Raw genomic sequence first — 20,937 nt, 5'->3', positions numbered from 1 at the left:
GATCTGAAGATCCAGATAGTTCTGCCCACTTCCATGATACCATGAAATAATTCATTATTTTGGAGATCACTTTCTGAGGCCACGAGTTTTTGAAGAGACTTTTATGGGTTTGCAATGCGATGTTTGTATCGCAACATGCTGCAAGGGCCAAAAGCTCGTTTCTAAAGCCATCAAGACGGCCTTGATTAGTCAAGGTGGACCAACTCCCAAACTAGTTCCCCGTGTGCAACCATCTATTTTTCAATATGAACAACTATATACAATGCTATAGCTGGTACAACAGAGGCACTGCTTTCACCACAAATCCAGGACAAGCCTCTAATTCATGGCTATTATAGTACAGAAAAACTAACCTTCTGCAGAGTGAGATGCCTTAACCATTGTCACTACATGTACTAGACTTACCTTTAAAGCATAACAGGAACAACAGGCAAATCTAAAGCAAGATCATTAAAGCAATTTTACCTACTGAATTTTAACATAAAAATTAGCAAGCTCCTGAAATATAAACAAAAATCTCCTTTACTGAAGCAGTGGTGAAGTACAGCTAAAAATTTTGAAATATTCCAACCTATCTCACCCTTTATAATCACTTTTGGTCATAAAAAGAAAAGAAATAGAAAACAACACAGGACATTTGGCTGCAGCTGTATAAAATTACACGCTGAATCAAAACATAGAGGACTATCAAGTCTCCTCTTTCTTGTCAGCACTTAAGTACAAAGGAAAAACAAATGTGCATAATGAGTTGCCACGCTTATCCACAGACTCACCTAGCTTTCATGACTGACTTACCTGTCATCAATACTGTTTTGGTAATATATATGCAGAAGTTTATCTTTGATCCATGATATCTGTTTCGCAGCTTCTTTTCCTGCTTCTGATTGTAATGAATATTTCTTGTATACCTGTGCAAGTCCCATCATAGCTTCCTTCCTCACTCTCCACTTGAGAAAAAGAAATAGTACCCAGTTTAGCAGTTCAAAACTCAAAAGACTGCAGAATTTTGAGGTAGGCATTTCCTATTCTACACCAAAATAAGAGTTTAATTGACAAAAAAAGTTAAATTGAGTTCTAACTGCAACTCTTTCTCATTAGAACATATATTGCATCATATCTTTTATGCTTAAACTCAACATAAGTAACTAGTACGCAAGTATGCATCTTGAGTTTAGAACTGTTACAAATTTAAGCTAACACCCTTTCTCACAGATCTATACTGAATATTTGTGATTGTATTACAGGTGCAATGGGGGAAAGCATGTCATCAAATTAAAAAATAAGGTAATAATGTTAATTTTAAAAGTTGTTGCCATCAACGGCCTTGTTTACTATGCTTTAACAAAAGCAGCAAATCTCAAATTTCACCAAATAATGAAACATGGCTAAACTAAATTTCAAGACTATTCAAATTTGAAAGCTACCACACCGATTCGCAGTCTTCAAATGATCTAATTAAAAGCAGGCAAACTAGCTACCTCTGATGGTGGAACATGACAATAGAATATGCAGTAATCTATAATACATTTTGAAACCTGATAGCAAAATTTCTTATGAAGACTGTTAGAATGTTTTACAAGGATCTCATTTTACTTAAAAAAATTACTAAAGCTAGACAACTGGAACAACGTTGTTGTGCTTCAGCCTTTTTTATCATACTATCTGAAATAAAAATACAGCACAATGAAAAATGTGGTATTTCAGTCGGCGGCAACTTCAAAATTTTTTGCATTATGTTCGTTTTCATTAGTCATTTTAAAATAAGTTCAGCATTTTTCAGAAGTGCTGCTTTTTAAAAAGCTTAATTACAGTCTAGACATACAAGACATAGCCATTATTAGTACTAATTAAGTCTTACCCGCTTGTCCAGTGTTCGTTCTCTGACAAAATTAAGCAAGTGATCATTGACAAGCAAAAGATCTTTTTTAGCAGCAGTAACTATGGATACTATAACATCATGCCTTATGGCTTCTTCAGGATCATGTGACCTTACTTTAAGATATTCTGGAAAAAAACAGAATAAGCACTTCATTGTAAGTATACATTTCATTGTAAGTATACAACTCCAGCTACTTTTCTTTCTCTAGACAGTACTCAACTGACAGCAGTAAACACGATTTTCTACTGTTTTGAGCATCAACAGTAAGAAACCAATAGTTTTCTCTAAGATCAACTGGAGTGTCAGTAAAACTTTACATTTGCTTAGAGTAACAAATATTTATATTCCTCACATTATGGAAATGAGAGTTATAGAGTTACATTTTTATTATTTCTCATAATAGTTAAGCTATGTCTACATTAGCAATTATTACAGCCAAACAGAATTGGATCTGTAGAGTAGAACAGACAGTGCTGAGAACTTGATAACCACACTATATACATTTTAAAGTCTTACTTCAGGCTAGAGGCTACTCTCTTCCTGCAGACTCCATCCCCTTTGGCTGCTGGAGCACATTAGTTACAGAAGTTGTGGTCAGGAGTGCATTATCCACAAGGAATCTAGTTCACGTGCTCCAGGAACACTCCACAGTGTGAGCCATGTAAGCATTGTAAGCAGGGACAAATCAAGAGACATACTTCAAAAGCATGCTCTTTGACCAAGCTATAATGCTTATTTAGACACATCCTAGTTTAATTCATCTTAAAACAGTATTTCTGGATTATTTTGGCCCATTGCTACTTATTTGGTAGCATCAACAACCTTATACTACCAACATTTTAAGATTTCTGCTTATAAGCGTCAAGCATGTCAGCTACCTACTGCCATTTTAGAAAGCTGACAAATAAAACTGCAAAGTTCATTTATCTTTTTAGAAGTATGTATCGTACGTTAATTTAGAAGTACAAATGGGTAGGAAAATGCACACCAAAGTTATTAAGATCACTGTACACAGCATAGAGCAGTGAAACACTGAGAACATTAAGAAACATTGACAATTCAAAGTTTACTCTGAATGAAATAAGCAGAGGTTACTGTTCTCTTATTACTGTTCAATGACCAGTGAAACCTTTCAAGTCTCATCTGAAATACTGGCCATTAACATTTCTGGTAATCAGCACAAGTGTTGAAAGAGGACATCAAGAAATAAAGCTTTGCACTTATGTACGTTACGAAATTTGAAATCCAAATAAGACTTTAAAAAAAACAACCCCAGTTTTGTTCCACAGGAACACATAATAAACTAAAACAAATGAAGAACAATGCCATTGCACAAAACAATTCTGGTCTCAAACACCAGTGAGTCAGAGGAATTTTTTCAACAATTTGACTTCGATAAGCGCTGTGGGGAGAGAGAGGAGGGGCGAGCAAAATTACATTTCCCAGAGGATACCATTAGAGGGGGCACAAAGTCTTTCTGCAATGTAAAAAAAAAAAAAATTCTTGAAAATACAATTGTGATAATCAAAAAGGAAATATCTTTACCATTCCATTAAGGAAAGGTCCAGAAACATTTTATTTTTTTTAAATGGCTTAACAATACCAATAACTATGGGATGATTCTAGCCTGCCGGTACTTGTGTCTAACTTGACAAATGATCAGCAAGCAGGAGAGCAATCCCACGCACTTAACAGCCCTTTATATTCCTCTCTTTAGAGCAAAAGGACAAAGATATTACCACCAAAAAATTACAAGTAGGAGTTTATGGATCAGGGGGAGATACAGTATCCATATACACTTCGAGGGGAAAAAAAACACAGGAGCAACAACCACTAAACACTTTCACTTATGCCAGTTGCCTTCTTCCCACAGAAGCCTTGAGTTACAGGCTGTGTTTGATCTGAAGGAGCAGGAACCAATGGCTGTGGTCACAGTTAGGACAACTGTTTTCATGTTTTAGACAGTGGCTACATAATATTTACACATTTCAGTTTTGTGGAACTGAAGTGTCCACTCTGCACCCTAGTTAATAAATGCCATGACCACTAGGTTAGCCAGGCTGCCTTTGCTTGATCCCATGGTGCTTAATTTCAACAGCAGTTGGGAACGCAGAGTGATCTCTTTGGTTAAGGCATTCTTTATGCACAATCCCTCCAGCCCGAGAGGCAGCACTGAAGGCAGGGACTCTAGAAGTTAGAAGTCCAACCTCAGTTACGCCCTCCACAACATCTGGCAATATTACTTAGTATTACAACTAACCTTCCTGATTTTTCCAGGAGACTTAACACTGTATTTTAATGTTATAATAAATCTGGTACCTGTTAAGTCTTTTGCTAGATCAGGATGGTTCATAAGGCAGTGACTTGCAAATTTCACACATTCAAGACGAATAGGTACATGGATATCATTGAACCTATTTAGAAACAAGACAAATGCATTACAAAAACAACAAAAATATCACTTTTACTAAAGCAATTAGTTTATTTCTACACAATCTCAAATACCTCTGAAAATATTTTTATGCTTCCCATGCTCAGTTACATGCATAAAACATCTCCGATTTCACAGTATTAAGTGGTCTGTCTTTAGCTTAAGAAAAAAAATCCTGTTCTCATTAATTCATGTTCTGAACACAAAGAGAAATATCCTCTCCTGGTACACATGAGAAACTCTGAGGCAGACAACAATTATTTATTAGAAAGATGTCTGACATATTTTAACTATCTTTTCTGTAATGTTCCATGTATCAACAACTAAAAGTCTTCTAAGACTGCAATACTCATCCTCTCTTTAAACTGTATGATAGACAGCAAACAAATGGGCATCTAGCCTACTATAAATTTTTTCACAGATGGATCACTTCAACTTCTGTAAGATTTCCTTTCGAAAGACTGAATTAAGTTTGATGCTTGAAAACTAGTATTTTCTTGTGTTTAATTTTCATATAAGTAATTTTATAATAAAACTATTGATGTAATGAAAGCTACAAACAACTCTTTTGAAAAATCAAATGCATTTTCAAGATGTCCTCAAAATGCTTGGTTTTAAACAAATTAAAAATCAAATTTTAGAACATTAACGCTGTTGAAATGCTTATCTATCAAATAAAGAGGTTTTAAGGAATAACTGTTGTAGTAAAAACCAGGTATGTTTTCAAAATCAAGGGATTTTAAGAATGGTTCCTTTAGTAATGCAGCTATAACAACTTAGTTAAAATCCCTGAAAAAAGTAAGTACATGCATGCAATTCATAACTAGTTGAAAACAGTAATTATGAACAACAGATTGCACACTCACATTGCTTCACAACACAACACAATGAAGCATTTTCCTGTGGGCCCAATTAGATCTGGTATTTTTTGATGACATGCAATGTTTAAATAGTTATATACTTTCAAGCTAAAGGCCTTCCCTCAATTAAGTGTCCTGTACTTTTAAAAGTAGCATTTCTTTGAGGACTCTGGTTTTGATACAACTGAATGCTAAATTATATTAGCCATACTTTATCATACTTTAATTTCTCCTGACTACAAGCTCCAGCTGTATTTTCTATCTTGAACTGGCAGACTATTTCAAAAACAAAAGATTAAATGTCTTTGCAACATTGTAAATACTACATACCTCTTTTAAGGCATTCCAACCATTAAAAAAATTGAAATCAGTATACAAATACTGTACATAAAAGCCTCAAAACCAGTTCTAATATCACCTGCAAATGTCATTTGATGCTGTTTTAAAATTGATCGATTATTGAATAGTTTTATTTGTGAAGAGTAAAACAAACTATGCCTTTTTCTTGACAACGGCAATTAAGATGGTTGCAAAAAAATTGAACTATGAAGGGAGAATCACCGATGCAGAAGATGTATGTAAAATAACCTTTAGCATTATCTGTCACATTTGAGATAAAGCAGCAGGTGGAAACAGACACTTAGCTATGTCACTTAAAAAGAAGTTGAATTATACTTCATTGAATGTTTTTTCCCCTCCTAGGAAGGGAACTAAACCAACACATACCTCCCCAGGTAGCACTGCCAAAGTGGTTTGTTTTGAGATGCCAACTCTGAATCCTTCGCCCCAAACATTTTTGCTAGAAGTTTTACAACCTGCAGGCGTTCTTCATTGTCATTGCTCTGGAAAATGAACACATTTTTTTTTCTAATTAAAAAAAAAGCCACAACACAAACAAAAGCCAGACTACTGTTTTGTACAGTTTTTACACCAATACACTTACACATCTCTAGATATATCATAAAACCGATTAATAAGCTTTTCTTGTATACAAATGTATATCTCAAGACAAAAAACCTTCACTATAATTAGGAGAAGACAAAATAATAAAGGCAGTGAAAACAAAAAACAATGTCAAGACAAAAACCAATGTAAACAAAGCCTGGTGAAAAATACACAGATACATACACAGCCCTCAATCGCAGGTTACTGATCCTGTTAGGAAACCTGGTGTGTGCCTGCACAAGCTTACATAAATTCGAGCACACCACAAAACCCATTCTACATTTGTCTGCACATAAAGGTTTACAGTTCTCTAGAATAGTATTTGATTACAAAAACTTAGTTAAAAATAAAAAAGTTTTCTGAAAGTAAGTTTTTAGAGATCACATTAAGCACCCAAGATCTGAGAGGCATGGGATCTGGTCCTGTATTTAAGCCTACATTTAAAAGTTACGAATTACAACAGATACTTTTCTTTCATATTTAAAATTAGCACTAACAGAGATAAAACAAGGCCTTCTCCAGTGTATTTTCACTGACACTCGTTGGCATTACACTTGTTTAATACAACACACAGCATTTGAAGCTTAATACATACTTTGGAAATGTGTGCTAACATTTGTGCAATTACTTCCTGTTCACCAATTTTTTTTCTTTTGCTCATTAAAGAAAAAGAAAGAAGAAAAACCAGCTGCAACACTTTTTTGAAAAGGGAGTAGCTGAAGTTACTTCGTATTAACTAGTTATTATTCACCCCTTGTTCCTTCAGTGTTTTTTCTAGTAATAGAGACAAGGTCTGTTTAAAATACTGTTCTTTTCTACCATCTTTGACATTCTTGTTAGTTCAACATCACCTTTTGAATGTGAACAAGAAATAAGAGCACAATGTAGCTGTCAAAGTTCTCTAATACTACACAACAGTCTTAAAGACCAACTATTTCTCCTATCTGACTCAATACCATAAATGGTCTGAAAAGTTTACAAGTATGTCCTTTTAATTCAGCTCCCTAAAAACAGTAAAAGCATTTGTAAAATCCTTAAAGTAACAGAGCAAGAAAAGTTAAAGATGAAGAAATCTAACACTAATATATTACTACAAGAGACTACAATTCTTCTGAATACACTTTAGTATTAAGTATTAGCAACATTAATAGTAAATCCATTAATACATTTGTCTGCATTTGACTAATTTTTGCAATTAAATTTCAGATTGACATTCCTGAAAGCCATCTACAACCTCCCCCTCTTAATCTGCAATAATTATGTTTTTTTCTTGTTGAGTTTCAACTTGTAAGTGTCCATTACATTATAAATTCTTATTCTGTGCCTTCATGGTTAAGAATTTTTTTGTAGCCTATTTAGACCAGCCTCCATTAGTCAAATCCCATCCAGTTCCATTTAAACCAGTAAAATATTAAAAATATTAAGCATCTCTGCATTTCTCTAGGTAAACGACACAGATCCAGAGCAAGACACCCCAGAGGGTAGGGAGGTCACTAAACATTGAACTACTTAATTACCCAGCCAGAAATATAGAAAAAAGAGAGACATTAAAAAAAAGAACTAAAGTGTCCTTAATGAATTAGCCATAGAAGAAGCTGTCACTGTATTAGCCACTAATCCAATTATAAGACAACGCAATCATATTTAGTCCCTTTTGTAGAAACAATGAATATACGTGACTATGGACCAAGAGTATTTGGTACTTTCTAAATTTGTGCACAGATGTTGGTTTCCTTGAAACTTTCTTACATAAGCTCCTAAAGGTAATAAAAATAAACCTGTACTACTTATTAAATGAATGCATCACTGCTACAATCTCTTTCCTTTATTCTACTTTAATCTCTACTTCTTTTTCTGAGGAAAAAGAAATGAGTTATCATAAACTCTGAAAAAATATTAATCTTCTCCATTCCGTGAGACATTGTGTACTTGAAGAGTCACATTCTTCATTTCTCTTCTTACGGATGATCCAGCACTCTTTATGCTTAATAGTGTTCCACAATGATCTGTCAATAACAATTGACATTGAACACTTACATTTTCAGTTCCCCGTATGTGCTCCCAACACACAGGCAGCTGCTTTTCTGCCTAGATGTCACTAACAACAGCTGACATTGGTCAGACTGTTATTGCTACCAAGTCCAAAAGAATAAGCAGCACTGGGGATCTGGGGGGAATTGGGAGTACAAGTGTACGCATGACTTGAAACTTGCCATATCCAGGAAGAAAGGCAGCTCTACAATAACAAAAGGTCAAGGTTTTATTGATTTTATTAATTACATCATATTGGTTTAGTAAAATAAAAACCTAAAACCCATTATGGTCATTTCCTAAACACTCTATTCATGAGCTTTTCATTTTCCTAAACATTAAAATGGTATTCACTTTCAGTAATACAAATTTATAAAATTCAAATATCAAATTCAAAAGAAGCAATATCAGTTTCCTTTACCAGTTGGCCTATACAACAATACATTCCTACCTCTGTTCTCTCCTGCACCAATAATGCTTCTCTGCCAATGCTAGATCTCTAAACACACCACCTTATAATGCCAAGTTCAGGCACAAGTGACTGACCCTCACAGGAGAGGTTAAGTTAAATGAATTTCAGTGCGCATTCTCCTGCTAATCCCCCAGACTCCTTTCCAAAACAAGGTAAAAAAATAATTACCAATAAGAAGCAACCATGATTTGACACAGCTCTCCGAGTGTTAGAGTTTAACAATACTCCTTTTCTGCCACATGAGAACATAAGAGCTTTTTCTTTACAAAAAAAAAATCTATAAAGGTGTGGTGGGTTGACCCTGGCCAAAAGCCAAACACCCACACAGCCTCTCATTCACTCTCCTCTCCTGTACAGAGAGGGGAAGGGGAAAAAACAGAAGGAGCTGAAAAGACTCACGGATCAAGATAACGACAGTTTAATAGGTAAAGAAAAAGCTGTGTACACAAGTAAAGCAAAAAGAGGAATTCATCACTACTTTCCATTGGCAGGCAAAGGTCCCCCGAGTTCCTGGAAAACAGGGTCTCAGCATGCAGAGTGGTTGCTTGGGAAGACAAACGCCATAAGCATAAACATTCCCACCCCCCCCAGCCCCCCAGCTTTCTCTTCCTTGCCCTGAGCTTTTACTACTGAGCACCTGTCCCCTTCTCAACCTCCTGCCCTGTCCCAGCCCCCACTCGTTGTGGGGGGAGAAAGCCTTTACCTGTGCAAGCACTGTCCAACAACAGCCCAAACAGTAGTGTGCTGATGGCTGCTACGAGGGAAATTAACTCCATCCCAGCCAGACGCAAAAGGATAACTAGTTTGTCCACTTTTGTTTGGTATGTGACACAGAATGACACACAATTGACTGCATTCCAATTTTCTTCAGATATAAGATTCTTGGGATACACAGGACAGAAAAGGCAAGTGAGGGAGTAAAGCACGCAAAAGCTGCACATTTCAGAGAACACCAGTTACTGACAGCAATCTTCCACTCTTCACCCAAGTCAACACCATGTACAATGCTCACAGAAGTTAAAGTTACCTGGACAGGCTGGATTGATGGGCCAAGACCAACAGTATGAGGTTCAACAAGGCCAAGTGCTGGGTCCTGCACCTGGGTCACAACAACCCCATGCAGCGCTACAGGCTTGGGGAGGAGCGGCTGGAGAGCTGCCTGGCAGAAAAGGACCTGGGGGTGGTAGCTGACAGCCAACTGAGTAGGAGCCAGCAGTGTGCCCAGGTGGCCAAGAAGGCCAACAGCATCCTAGCCTGTATCAGGAACAGTGTGGTGAGCAGGACGAGGGAAGTGATCGTCCCCCTGTACTCGGCACTGGTGAGGCCCCACCTTGAGTACTGTGCTCAGTTTTGGGCCCCTCACTACAAAAAAAAGACATTGTGGTGCTGGAGCGGGTCCAGAGAAGGGCAACAAAGCTGGTGAGGGGTCTGGAGAACAAGTCTTATGAGGAGCGGCTGAGGGAGCTGGGGATGTTTAGCCTGGAGAAAAGGAGGCTGAGGGGAGACCTTATCGCTCTCTACAACTACCTGAAAGGAGGCTGTAGAGAGGTGGGGGTTGGTCTCTTCTCCCAAGTAACAGGCGATAGGACAAGAGGAAAAGGCCTCAAGTTGTGCAGAAGAGGTTTAGATTGGATATTAGGAAAAGCTTGTATGCTGAAAGCATTATTATTATTAAGCATTGGAACAGGCTGCCCAGGGAAGTGGTTGAGGCACCATCCCTGAAGGTATTTAAAAGACAGGTAGACATAGTGCTTAGAGATATGGTTTAGTGACAGGTTTTGTCAGAGTTAGGTTGATGGTTGGACTATATGATCTGAAGGGTCCCTTCCAACCTAGGCAAATCTATGATTCTATGATCATGACCAAACTTTACGGTCACTGGTTGTACCAAAAAGGCAAGGTGCTTGAACACTAGGTGGCCACATTGTTTAGAGCCAAAATAGCAAATACGCACAACAGTGTTACCAAGGCACCTAAGTGGTCTCACATATTCCATACTAACAGTTTCATAACCCCTCCATACATGGCCGAAAATTTCTTTGGTCACTGACAGGAAAGCCCTTGGATTTTTCCCCACACTCAAAGAGATAGTCTAGAACTTCCATAAGATCCTGATCCCATGAAGATAAATCAAGAGGTATCCTGCCACAAAGAGTGCAAAAGAAATTCAGGGAGATGGAGAACAAGAGATTTGGATCCTTGAGTCACAGAGACACAGATGTTTGTTCACACCTTAAAACTCCTATCAGCCACAGATGCTGAGAACAAGGCAGCCCAATCAATTGGAAGGCAGTGGACATTACTCAGTGAAGCTCACCTGGCTGTGGGAGAAAGCCACCACCAAGATACTACATGGAAATTCTGGTTCATGTACAGAATATGCAACTCGTGGAAAAGTTGCTGATACCAGGAAGAATCAGTTTAGAGAAACAGGATATCAGAGAAATGCCCAGACTTCACAGATTTCAGTCCGTCATCAGACAGAATTTAGTAGTTCTTGTAAGCCCAAGCAGAATACAGATTCACCAAGCCAAGCGTATTCATGGGAGAATGCTAGACATGATGTTCCACTAAACAAAGTTACAGTTCTTTGTAGATTACTAGTTTAGATGGTCAGTAGTTGGAGACATTGGGCATATGAACTGTTGACAACAAGACAAGAAAATGGAGGAGCCATAGGAAGAATGCAGGCACAGATATGGGACACTGTTGAAGTTTCAACAGCTCCCAACAAAGCAGGACTGAGATACAGTTTCTGCAACATTGTGTAAGTTTTAAATGATTGCTGAGTTGTCCATCACCTTATCCACACAATCCTCAAAAGACAGCAAATAGCCCTTCTTAAGCAAGAAGGGCTATGTCCACCAGCATTACTGAAGCACATATTCCAAGACAGTGTTATAGTGGCCATATTGGAAAAACTATCATTCTATGTACTGTATTCTGTCTATGAATCTTTAGAAAGAATTTGTTCAGCAACTTGACCCAGTTAATTACCAGACCTTGTTTTCCAAGTACTAACTGGAACTGAAGTGTGCCATTTACTCCATACCATGCTTTTAAGCTCCCTCTCATGCAGATCAAGAGGACAGCACCAAAATGGCATGCAGATAATCTCCATTGGTACCTGAATAACGGTGGTTATGTCTGTCCCACAAGACAGAGACCATCAACTTAGATAAGCCAGGCTCAAGAGAGTCCAGAAGACCCAATAGCACAGCATGTCCGCAAACAGCACCACACTTCCACATTCTCCAAGAGAAACGTGTACCAGTTCTGCAGCATGCTCTTAAAATTCCTGTAAAGCCACCTACGTGTCTAGACAATTCATTCCACTTTCCTCCCTTGTCCAAAAGACAACGGGTTATCTAAAGGTGATCTGTCACCAGAAGGCTTACAGAACGACTCTATCCACTCCATCCAAAGATATTACTAGCTGTTAATGCTTTGTGGTGGTAGCATCAGCTCTCTAAGCTCCAGAAACAATTGATATTAAGGTAAAAGTAAAGTTGCTGGTGTGACACTTCAGTCTTTGCAGTCTCTAGCACCTACTCTCCTTGGGTAAAGTATATTGAAAAACTCCCCGCAGTGCCAAACAAGAAAATGGAGGAGCCATAGGAGGAATGCGTGCACAGAACCAGAGAGGCAGGCAGCACAGAAATATTTCTCCATCAGCATCAGTATCTTTTTATATTCAGCTCAGTATTTCAAGTTGCTCCACCGCCACATCATGGTGGCAGTGTACATCTCGGTCTCAGCAATGTTATTACAAATTAATTGATGTGGATGAGGATTCTGCTTTGGGTAGAGGAAGCATAGCTGGAAAGGCTTCCCTCAGTGTAAATTGACTCATCCCATTCACTAAACAAGATTCATCAGTCATCACATGGCTCCAGGACCACACCATCTGTGTCCTTGGTGCATCTCAAATAAAAAGGAAGGAAGAATGAACTAAACTGTATTTCTCTTAAGTGCTCAATAGCAGGAAGCAAAATATGTATACCATTAGAACATACAGACAGAGTTTCTCAAGGATGATTCTTCAAAATGTATAACCATAGTATCATTCTTCCAGGAATCCCTGTCTTCTTTTCTTTGGCTAATAATTTCCCACTTCACTGCCAAATGACATCCAAAAAAGTAAAGAAATTTCTTTCAGGTTGAAAGTAATCAAGTTCTATACAATTTGCCTTTGTAAGTCCCATGTCACATCAGTCTTTTTTTTTTTTTTTTTATATACGGAGGCCTAATTCTTATTTCCCAATTTATTTTAAAGTCTTGTGCCCTATTAAGATCACCTTCATTGTTCTGCAGGATAGGGCCAGCAAAAAAAAATTGAAAAGTTGTTTAACATCTGTATGAAAGTAACCATTTATCATTCTCTACTGGCAAAAAGACTTTTGAGACAAGAATTTAAGACAATTTTTAGACAGGACAATTTAGACAAGAAATTAAAAAGAACAGCTCTTGGATAAAAATGGCTCAAGCTACGGCAAAACATAAATCAATTTCTTAAAGCATTTTCTTATTTCTTGTAAATTAAATTTCATTGAAATTATCAAGAATACCACGTTCTGTTCAAATTCATACAGAACTTGCCAAGTTTGCACCTGAAAATATTTTTTAAAGCATCACCTTTAAAGTCAGCCAGAACACTTGATGTCTTGCTCAGAAGATCAACATGAGTCTACTCCATCTGGCCAAATTTTTTTTTTTAATCACTGCTTTTGAAGCCAATTATAAAGAAAACGCATGTTTTCAAAAACACAAAGAGCAATTACCCAATTTATCTTTGAAAAGCACAGATCATATGTCCACTTCCATGTGTTCAATGCATACAAGATGAGATCATTCTGACACATCTTCACTCCTCAAAACTGACAACTCAACAGTTGAGGTAGCCACAGCTTTCCTTCAACATCATCTGCTTTAAGAGCAATGCAAACCTCTTCAGCAGTAAAGCAGCTATATGAGATCCTGGAATACAGTAACCGTCCCTCTACCCCACAAGCATTATTTGAGTATTTGCCCCTAGCATTTGACTTCTATTATCACACCTCTATATTCAAGGGCTGTATCAGACAATCTCATAGAACAAAAACTGGACATCCCTGTGAAACTATGTGTTTGACCTAAATATACTCCACAAACTTTTACTTAAATACCTAGTAGAGTCTCCACAGCGAGTGAGCTCAAAGAGCAAGGCTCAAACTATGGGTGTGAATAAAAACACAATACTATGTAATCCAGAAAAGGCAAAGCCATCTAGGCAAGTTCTGAATAATATGCAGAACTCACTGAAGTTCGTGGTTATTGTGTCATTAACCATATTGACCTTTATTCTAAAAGACATCTCCCCTCTCCCATATTTCAATATGGACTGACAAGCATGTTTTTTCTCCTTTACCACCCACCCTGACCCAGGGCTTCGTAAAGCTAACTGGGATACTGCTGTCCAGCTTCTTTTCATTCAAAGCAGCAAAACATTAGCTGCCTTCTACCATAAGTACTCTGAATTTCATTGAAATCACACTCTCTTCTCAGCACACTGCTATTTACCTGGACATGAATTAAAAATGCTCGACACTAGCTGTTGCTCTATAGAATAAAGCCACAGCTATTGTTGGAGTGGAAAGTATTTAATCATCACTGGCAGGTCTGCATAAAGAATGAACTGGTGTTGATCTCAGAAAAACCAAAGGCTGACCATATTTCATGAATATTTCAGAACATTCATCTTCAAAATACCCTTTTAACCACAGAAAGGTCTTACAGACCTCTCAACTCATTTTGAATCATGGAATGGTTTGGATTGGAAAGGATCCTTTAAAGATCATCTAGTCCAACCCCAATGCCATGGGCAGGGACACCTTCCACTAGACCAGGTTGCTCAAAGCCCCATCCAACCTGACCTTGAACACCTCCAATGATGGGGCATCCACAACTTCCCTGGGAAAGCTTTTCCAGCATCTCAGGATTTAAACCAGGATTAACCTGCTCAATAGGACAAAACATGCATGTATTATTTGTCCTTATAACTTCAGGCATCAAAAACACACACCTGAAGCAACAAGATGATTCAACCAAGCTGCACCGTGCTCTCAGAATGGCCACAAACCGAACCGAGTTCAACAAGACATCAAGGAATAGGAGCCATAAGAATGTAACTATCAAGACCTACGTGTCTATTGGAAACATAGTTAAACTGGATCTTACACATGTCAAAGAAGAAACACCTTACCCTCAATGGTTTAGGTCACATGGAGAATGCTACAGTAAGGATCAAGGAGACGAAAAGCAACAAAATACACATTCAACATATAAATAGTATACTAAACAAAGAACAGAAATACAAACATGAAAAAAAAAGTGTTGTAAATCAAGAGGTACAAAGAGAACATGGAAATGATTAGGGCTGAAATCACTCAGTTGAGGGGTGAGACACTAAGTTCTGCGGCTAGGGAGGGAGAAAAGGTTGACAGTGTTGGGCAACTAAACTTGCTGATTCCAATGATAAAACAGGATGCAAAAGAAGTTTGTATTGTAATAGGGAAATATAAGAGTCAATGAAGGAGCAAGGAAGACAATTCAAGAACCTGCAGTTTTACATGGACCTAAAACTGGAAAGGTTACTGCAATTATGGCTATGAAAAAAAAAAAAGGATGTGGCAGCAGTTAAGATTAAATCTCTTTAATAACAGCTTCAGCTCCAAAAGTACTGTTTTTATTGGAATGAGAATGATAATTGTTTGCCATCTGTAAGAACAGGAATTAAAGGCTGAAAAAAAGTCTACTTTCAAGACACAGACAGGAAACAGTAAATTGAACCCTACTTTCAGAAATGTGAATGGAAAGATATAACTATTAAAAGACAACTCATCCAGCAAGAGCAGTGTGCCTTCCTAGCATCATTAGTGAAAAAATAATAGGCATGAACAAACCACTATGATAATAAATACTGCAATGAGAACAGGCCAAAGGTTCTACAAACCTAAAATCCGTCCTCGATAATAAAAATACATGCAAGGTTAAAAGTTGCCCACTGCACATTAGCCCGCAAGTTTAGTAACAAATCACTTTCAAACTTAGTAACATAAAGCTAACCAAATTCCCCACTTCCACAGAAACCCTGCTGAATGACAAATAGAATAAAAGTAGTGCAGAACAAAGGGAGTACCAGCTGTTATACTGACTTTCTCCAAGTGATAGAAACACTCTGAAATGGTTAAAAGTCAAAAAGAAAAATACCTATTAAAATAGATAGCTAGCACCAGCTATCCTTCAGACATAAGAAATAAACCTGAAAAATCATAAGAGTCATTGTAGCAATGATGACACGACATATTCATGGAGTCCAATGCTCCATCTCCACCTTTCACACAGCACTTATTTGGACAAAATTGTCAGTACATCTGTTTCCATTAACAGGGAGCCCAACTTTTCCCTGCCAAAATTCACTACTCTGAACAGATATAGTTTCTCTGCACAGCTAGCAGCACAAGTACTTTCAACACATTAAAGCCCTTAACAATAAATACTACAGTAAACCAAGGAACAAAACAGGTCAGATTCTCGGGTCAAAAAAAAAAATAAAAAAAAAATCACATTACTGCTTGAAAGATACAAGCCAAAAAAGTAAAACAACAAACCCCAGCCAAAATGCAAACATACACGCACATGAAGTTAAAGTACTCTTTTTGAGGGCTTTTATGAGTTTTTCTTTAAACTATGGAGAGTTTATATGCTTTACAAACCAGGACAAAGTATTAGTTTTATATGCCAAGTAATTTGATGAACTTGTCATTTAAAAAAAAAACAAACAGAATCACATTAATAGTCAAAGCACACACATTTCAAATACATAGAAAATGTAAGAAGTGTTTACCTTAAGTTTGAATTCAAGCTGTGGTAGAACAGAAAGCAAGAGGTGACTGTCAATATTGTATAACTCCAGAATCAAGTCAAACACGTGCTCTGACAGGTCACTAATTGATGTTTTACCAAGCATGAGGACCTGGTTGAAAAACTGGAAAATAAAACACAGAGTATACATCAATAACAACAGTATGTATACACACTCTTCTACATCCTATGATTGTCTACCACTAAATCTACCTTTTAATCTTACAACATTTATTTCACCACTATTAAAAACAAAAAAGGGGGGAGGGGGAGTAGGGGGCACACATAGATCAGGATTCTGTAGTAGAAATCTTAAAATATCATTGTTCTGTATTCAATATTACACATAACGAAAGACACATAAAAAGTGACATTTAGCTTACCACAGCAAGCCTATAAAATAATTTAAAAAACACAACTTTAGAGAAGTTCCAGTGCATCGGCTCTTTTTATGATGTGACTATATTTAGAGTTATTTCACTATTGAGAACAATGACTTTAAAAGCATTCTAATATTTAGTCAAAACAAGGCTGAAACAACCGGCTAATTACTACACCACACAGTTGGCACATTGAGGATTTGTAAGTAAGGCATAGAAATTAATAACTGACTGTTCAGAATTCATATTTAAAAGCAGCATAATGCAGTTGTAAAGCAATTATTCTTTCTTGGTAAACTTGACAGGTTTGAGAGAAACTTCACACTTCTCATTAAAAAAAAATATTTTCTAATATCAAATTTTAATTCCACACTACTTTCAACTATATCCTCTCATAATAGATGGGTAAGAAGTAACTAAATAGGAGTATACTATCCCCTACTTGTAAGGGGGAGGACATAATTTGGAAAATTATTTTTCTCTTTGCATTAAAACACCACATAAGTGTGGCTAAACAAATTAATACTATTTCCATCAGCCACTAATGCAACATAATACACTTAACTGGCACTTCAGTTTCCTATTCCCAAACTTGTGACAGATGAACATCACGTCCCTCTGTACCCGACAAGTTTAATCATATCAGTAAAGAAATTAAAAACATGAAAAATGCTACTTTTTAAGGTTACAAAGTGAACCACAATCAGTGAAGCAATAGAAAAAGTCAATAGTTTCTGTAATAATGACTAGAAAATACGAGATAAGCGCATTTCATTGGAAGTTAAAGACCCCATACCATCATGCAGAAAAGTTTTCCTTTTCTGGATACAGAGTTGTCTAGAATGTATACATTCCTGGTTATGCAACTAACTCCTACTGTGTCTTTAATATATTTTAGGAAAGAAAGTAACTTTCAAAACAAAGAAACCAGACAGCATAATTTTACCCACTTGTGGGAAACCAAGAACAGAAGACTACATGTACATATTTTCCATAAGAGGAAGATTCTTATTGTACAGACTTCCTTAAAACCCACAAAACGTCACGCAGTTTGTAATCTAACCCCTTACAGATGAACATTTAAAACACATTCCCATGTAGCAATACCTTCACAAATGCGAGGTTTGACTAACAGATTTGGAGTAAGAGTTTTCACTGAAGATTTTTTTTTTTTTTAAAAGATCTTAGAAGTTACCCACTTTCCACGTACCAGAAGTGTTACAAGTCTGAAAGCAACAAAAAAATACTGAAAATTTTCTATTGTTTTCAAGCTCTTGAGGTTTTGGACAGCTGCCACGAGACCTGCTAAGTCCTTAATTACTTTTTAAAAAAGTGTAGGGTTTTTTTCTATTGTGCAGCTTAATTTAGAGCATAGTCCTGTCTGTTCTTTATTTCCTCTCATCCTTCTTCTTTTGCAATGTCTATGATGTCTACACTCAATTTGGCTACAACCCTCAATCCACTCGCTGGGTTTCTTCCTTACTACCTATTCTTAGATTCTGTTTCCTCTTCTTTTCATGTGACAACGGCATTAAAATTCTGCTCTATCTTAACTTATCCTAGCTTCTAAATATTCTCATCTCCTCACTAGAAAAAGAATTTTGCCACAGGAACAATGTGTTTATATATTTTTATCAGAACAATACATAAGTACATTTGGTCTTCCAGTCACATTAAAGATTAAAGTGCAAGGTCTTCCAAGACAGCAGAAAGTAAACTATCCGTTGCATTTCAGAAATCAAAATTGTTATGGGCTTAGTTGTTTCTATATTGTAAAGAATTAGACTCAAGAGGGACAGGTTACGCAGTGCTTCATTAATATAACAATTCTCTCAAAGAACGATTGAGAGTTTGTAAGAATTTATTTTACAGCCCTATTTGACTATATGCAATTCATTCCTTTTACAATACAGCTCAGTTAAAGATTGTATTGATTTCCGTATTTGTCTGCAGTCTTCACTTACATTAGTAATGTACGGTTCAATTGCTTGCGCTGTCCTCTTTAGTAAAGCTTTTGCCAAATCATAGGCTTGCTTGTTTAAATTCTGGGGGGGGAAAAAAACAGAAAAAGATGTAAGCACATGCATTAATCTTAAAAATAAATACAAGAATTTAAAGCTACCAGGCACTGGTAAACGCATTAAAGAAATAGCCTATTCTTTTTATACTTTCAGTAGTAAAGACAATACAGTAAAAACAAACCTAGTCCAAACAGAGCTTTGTAGTCTCCACCAATACTACTGAGAAAACTCTTTCCTGGCAAATCAGGGCTTACTTTTCAGTTGCCCATCTAACTCAGTTCCTGCATTTTACTGCTGTTCCTTATCAGCTTCCCAAAAAACAGGAAAGCGATATAAAGCCTACAGTCACCACAGAAGCAAGACTCTCAACAGGAGCATGGTGGAAAGTACAATTCTGTCCTTGCATCAAGAAGCCACCTGTGAACCACCATCATAGTCTCTCTACACTATCTCAAGATACTCTCAAGTCTGTTTGACTGACATAGCAAAGAAAAAAAAAAAAAAAAAGAACCCACCACACTTAGAATTTCAGTCCATGAGCAAAAAAGGGTGAAGAATACAAATAAACAAAACTCTAATATAAAAATAAAACCCACCACCCACAACATTCCTATAGCTCCATTTGTTTACTTGGGTTATTGTTCTTTCATTATTTCCTTCCTTTCCCAGAAGGTATTCTCCACTCTCTAGTTGCTATGTCATTTCTCCACTTCTCCATTTCTACACAATTATTTTTCAAAAATTTTCAGAAGTAAATGCAACTCAGCTCTTGTGACGCCCTCTGCAGAGTTGATTAACACATAGAAAAATCAAGGAAAACTCTTCAACACCAAAAAAAATATTGTCTTTTAATAGGTAATGTCTCTGTAAAAATATAGTTCCCCAATTTTGCTTAGTCTTTGCAATTTAAAAATACCCAGCCTATTCCATTTACAAGAAATAGTATAAAGGGGCAGTTTGTGGTTGTTCGGCTTTTTTTTTTAAGTACATCTCATCCATAAAAGGAAAACACCTTCCTTTTAGCATAATGAAAAGCAAACACAAGATGCATTGCCACACCCAGGGTTACTTCTTTGCCTGCATGTGCTTGGTTCTTTGTAGCTATCTGAATGAAAAGATTTGCAAGAGATGGACAGTATTGTATTCAGTTTCAAAAACTGTGTAAAATAGACTTCTAGACAGCAGTGGGAACACATTAACATTTTCTGCTAATATAAAACAAAGGAAGTCTGCGGCTTGCCTATAGATAGAATTAAGTTAGGTGAATGAAGTCAAAACGACTACAAGGATTCATGCCTGAAGTATCTGTTTTACTCAGAGCCACTACAGAAGGTGAATAAAAATCCCAATTCTGGAAAGATACTCGAATGCTCGCATAAGATACTAACATCCCTGTAATTTCCTCTTCCCTTATCTAATCAAGATACAAGGGTCATTGTACAGCTGTTCCATGTTCCAGAAAAGAGAAGGTTCTGGCACGCCCAATTGTTCTTTATGGTTTATAAAAAAAAAAAGCACCGCATTTTCATCTGTAGCATATGTTTTCTGTTATTTAGTAAGAGTTGTGACTGTTCAGGAATTAAAAGCCACAAATAACAGTAACAAGGAATGCATGCCAGTTGCAGGTCTTGCTCTGATCCTTCTCAGCTTCCACAGTTCACCTCCACCAAAATAATGAAAACAACTTTCACCTGGGTAAGAGTGAACTCTAGATCATGAGCAAGATCTGATTTATGTATAAAACAAGTCTGAACAGCATAGCAGAGTTCCAACAGGCAGATCTGTTTTGATTCACATTAATTACAGCTTCAGCTTGTATCTTTCACACAGCAGTTCATTTCACACAAGCTGTCGTAATTCATCCATACAACTAGTAATAACTAAAGTTTAAAAAAATTAAACATAAATTCTCACACATAGCCTTAGGAAAGGAAGTCTGAAAAGAACAGAGACCTTTTATAATTAAGCTACTTAAGGCCAGGCAAAAGATCTCCCAACACCTTAATGTTTGCTGAG

At 36.9% G+C, this 20,937-nt stretch overlaps 1 protein-coding gene across 3 annotated transcripts in view; it reads right to left on the bottom strand.

Moving 5' to 3' along the window:
• PDS5B (PDS5 cohesin associated factor B) overlaps nt 1-20,937 on the bottom strand; it is a 118,946-nt gene that overhangs the window by 61,083 nt on the left and 36,926 nt on the right. For all 3 annotated transcript variants that reach the window (XM_063332497.1, XM_063332509.1, XM_063332506.1), the window contains exons 7-12: nt 18,865-18,945; nt 16,504-16,644; nt 5,897-6,012; nt 4,199-4,293; nt 1,859-2,004; nt 796-947 (exon numbers count right to left, since the gene is read on the bottom strand). In XM_063332497.1, coding sequence (XP_063188567.1) covers nt 796-947; nt 1,859-2,004; nt 4,199-4,293; nt 5,897-6,012; nt 16,504-16,644; nt 18,865-18,945 — 731 coding nt within the window. The remainder of the gene's footprint in view (nt 1-795; nt 948-1,858; nt 2,005-4,198; nt 4,294-5,896; nt 6,013-16,503; nt 16,645-18,864; nt 18,946-20,937) is intronic.

The sequence above is a fragment of the Chroicocephalus ridibundus genome, chromosome 1 (genome assembly GCF_963924245.1).
Source record: "Chroicocephalus ridibundus chromosome 1, bChrRid1.1, whole genome shotgun sequence".
Lineage (NCBI taxonomy): Eukaryota > Metazoa > Chordata > Aves > Charadriiformes > Laridae > Chroicocephalus > Chroicocephalus ridibundus.
Note: the sequence above shows the minus strand (reverse complement) of the source record. Positions and strands in the feature narration are given on the sequence as shown.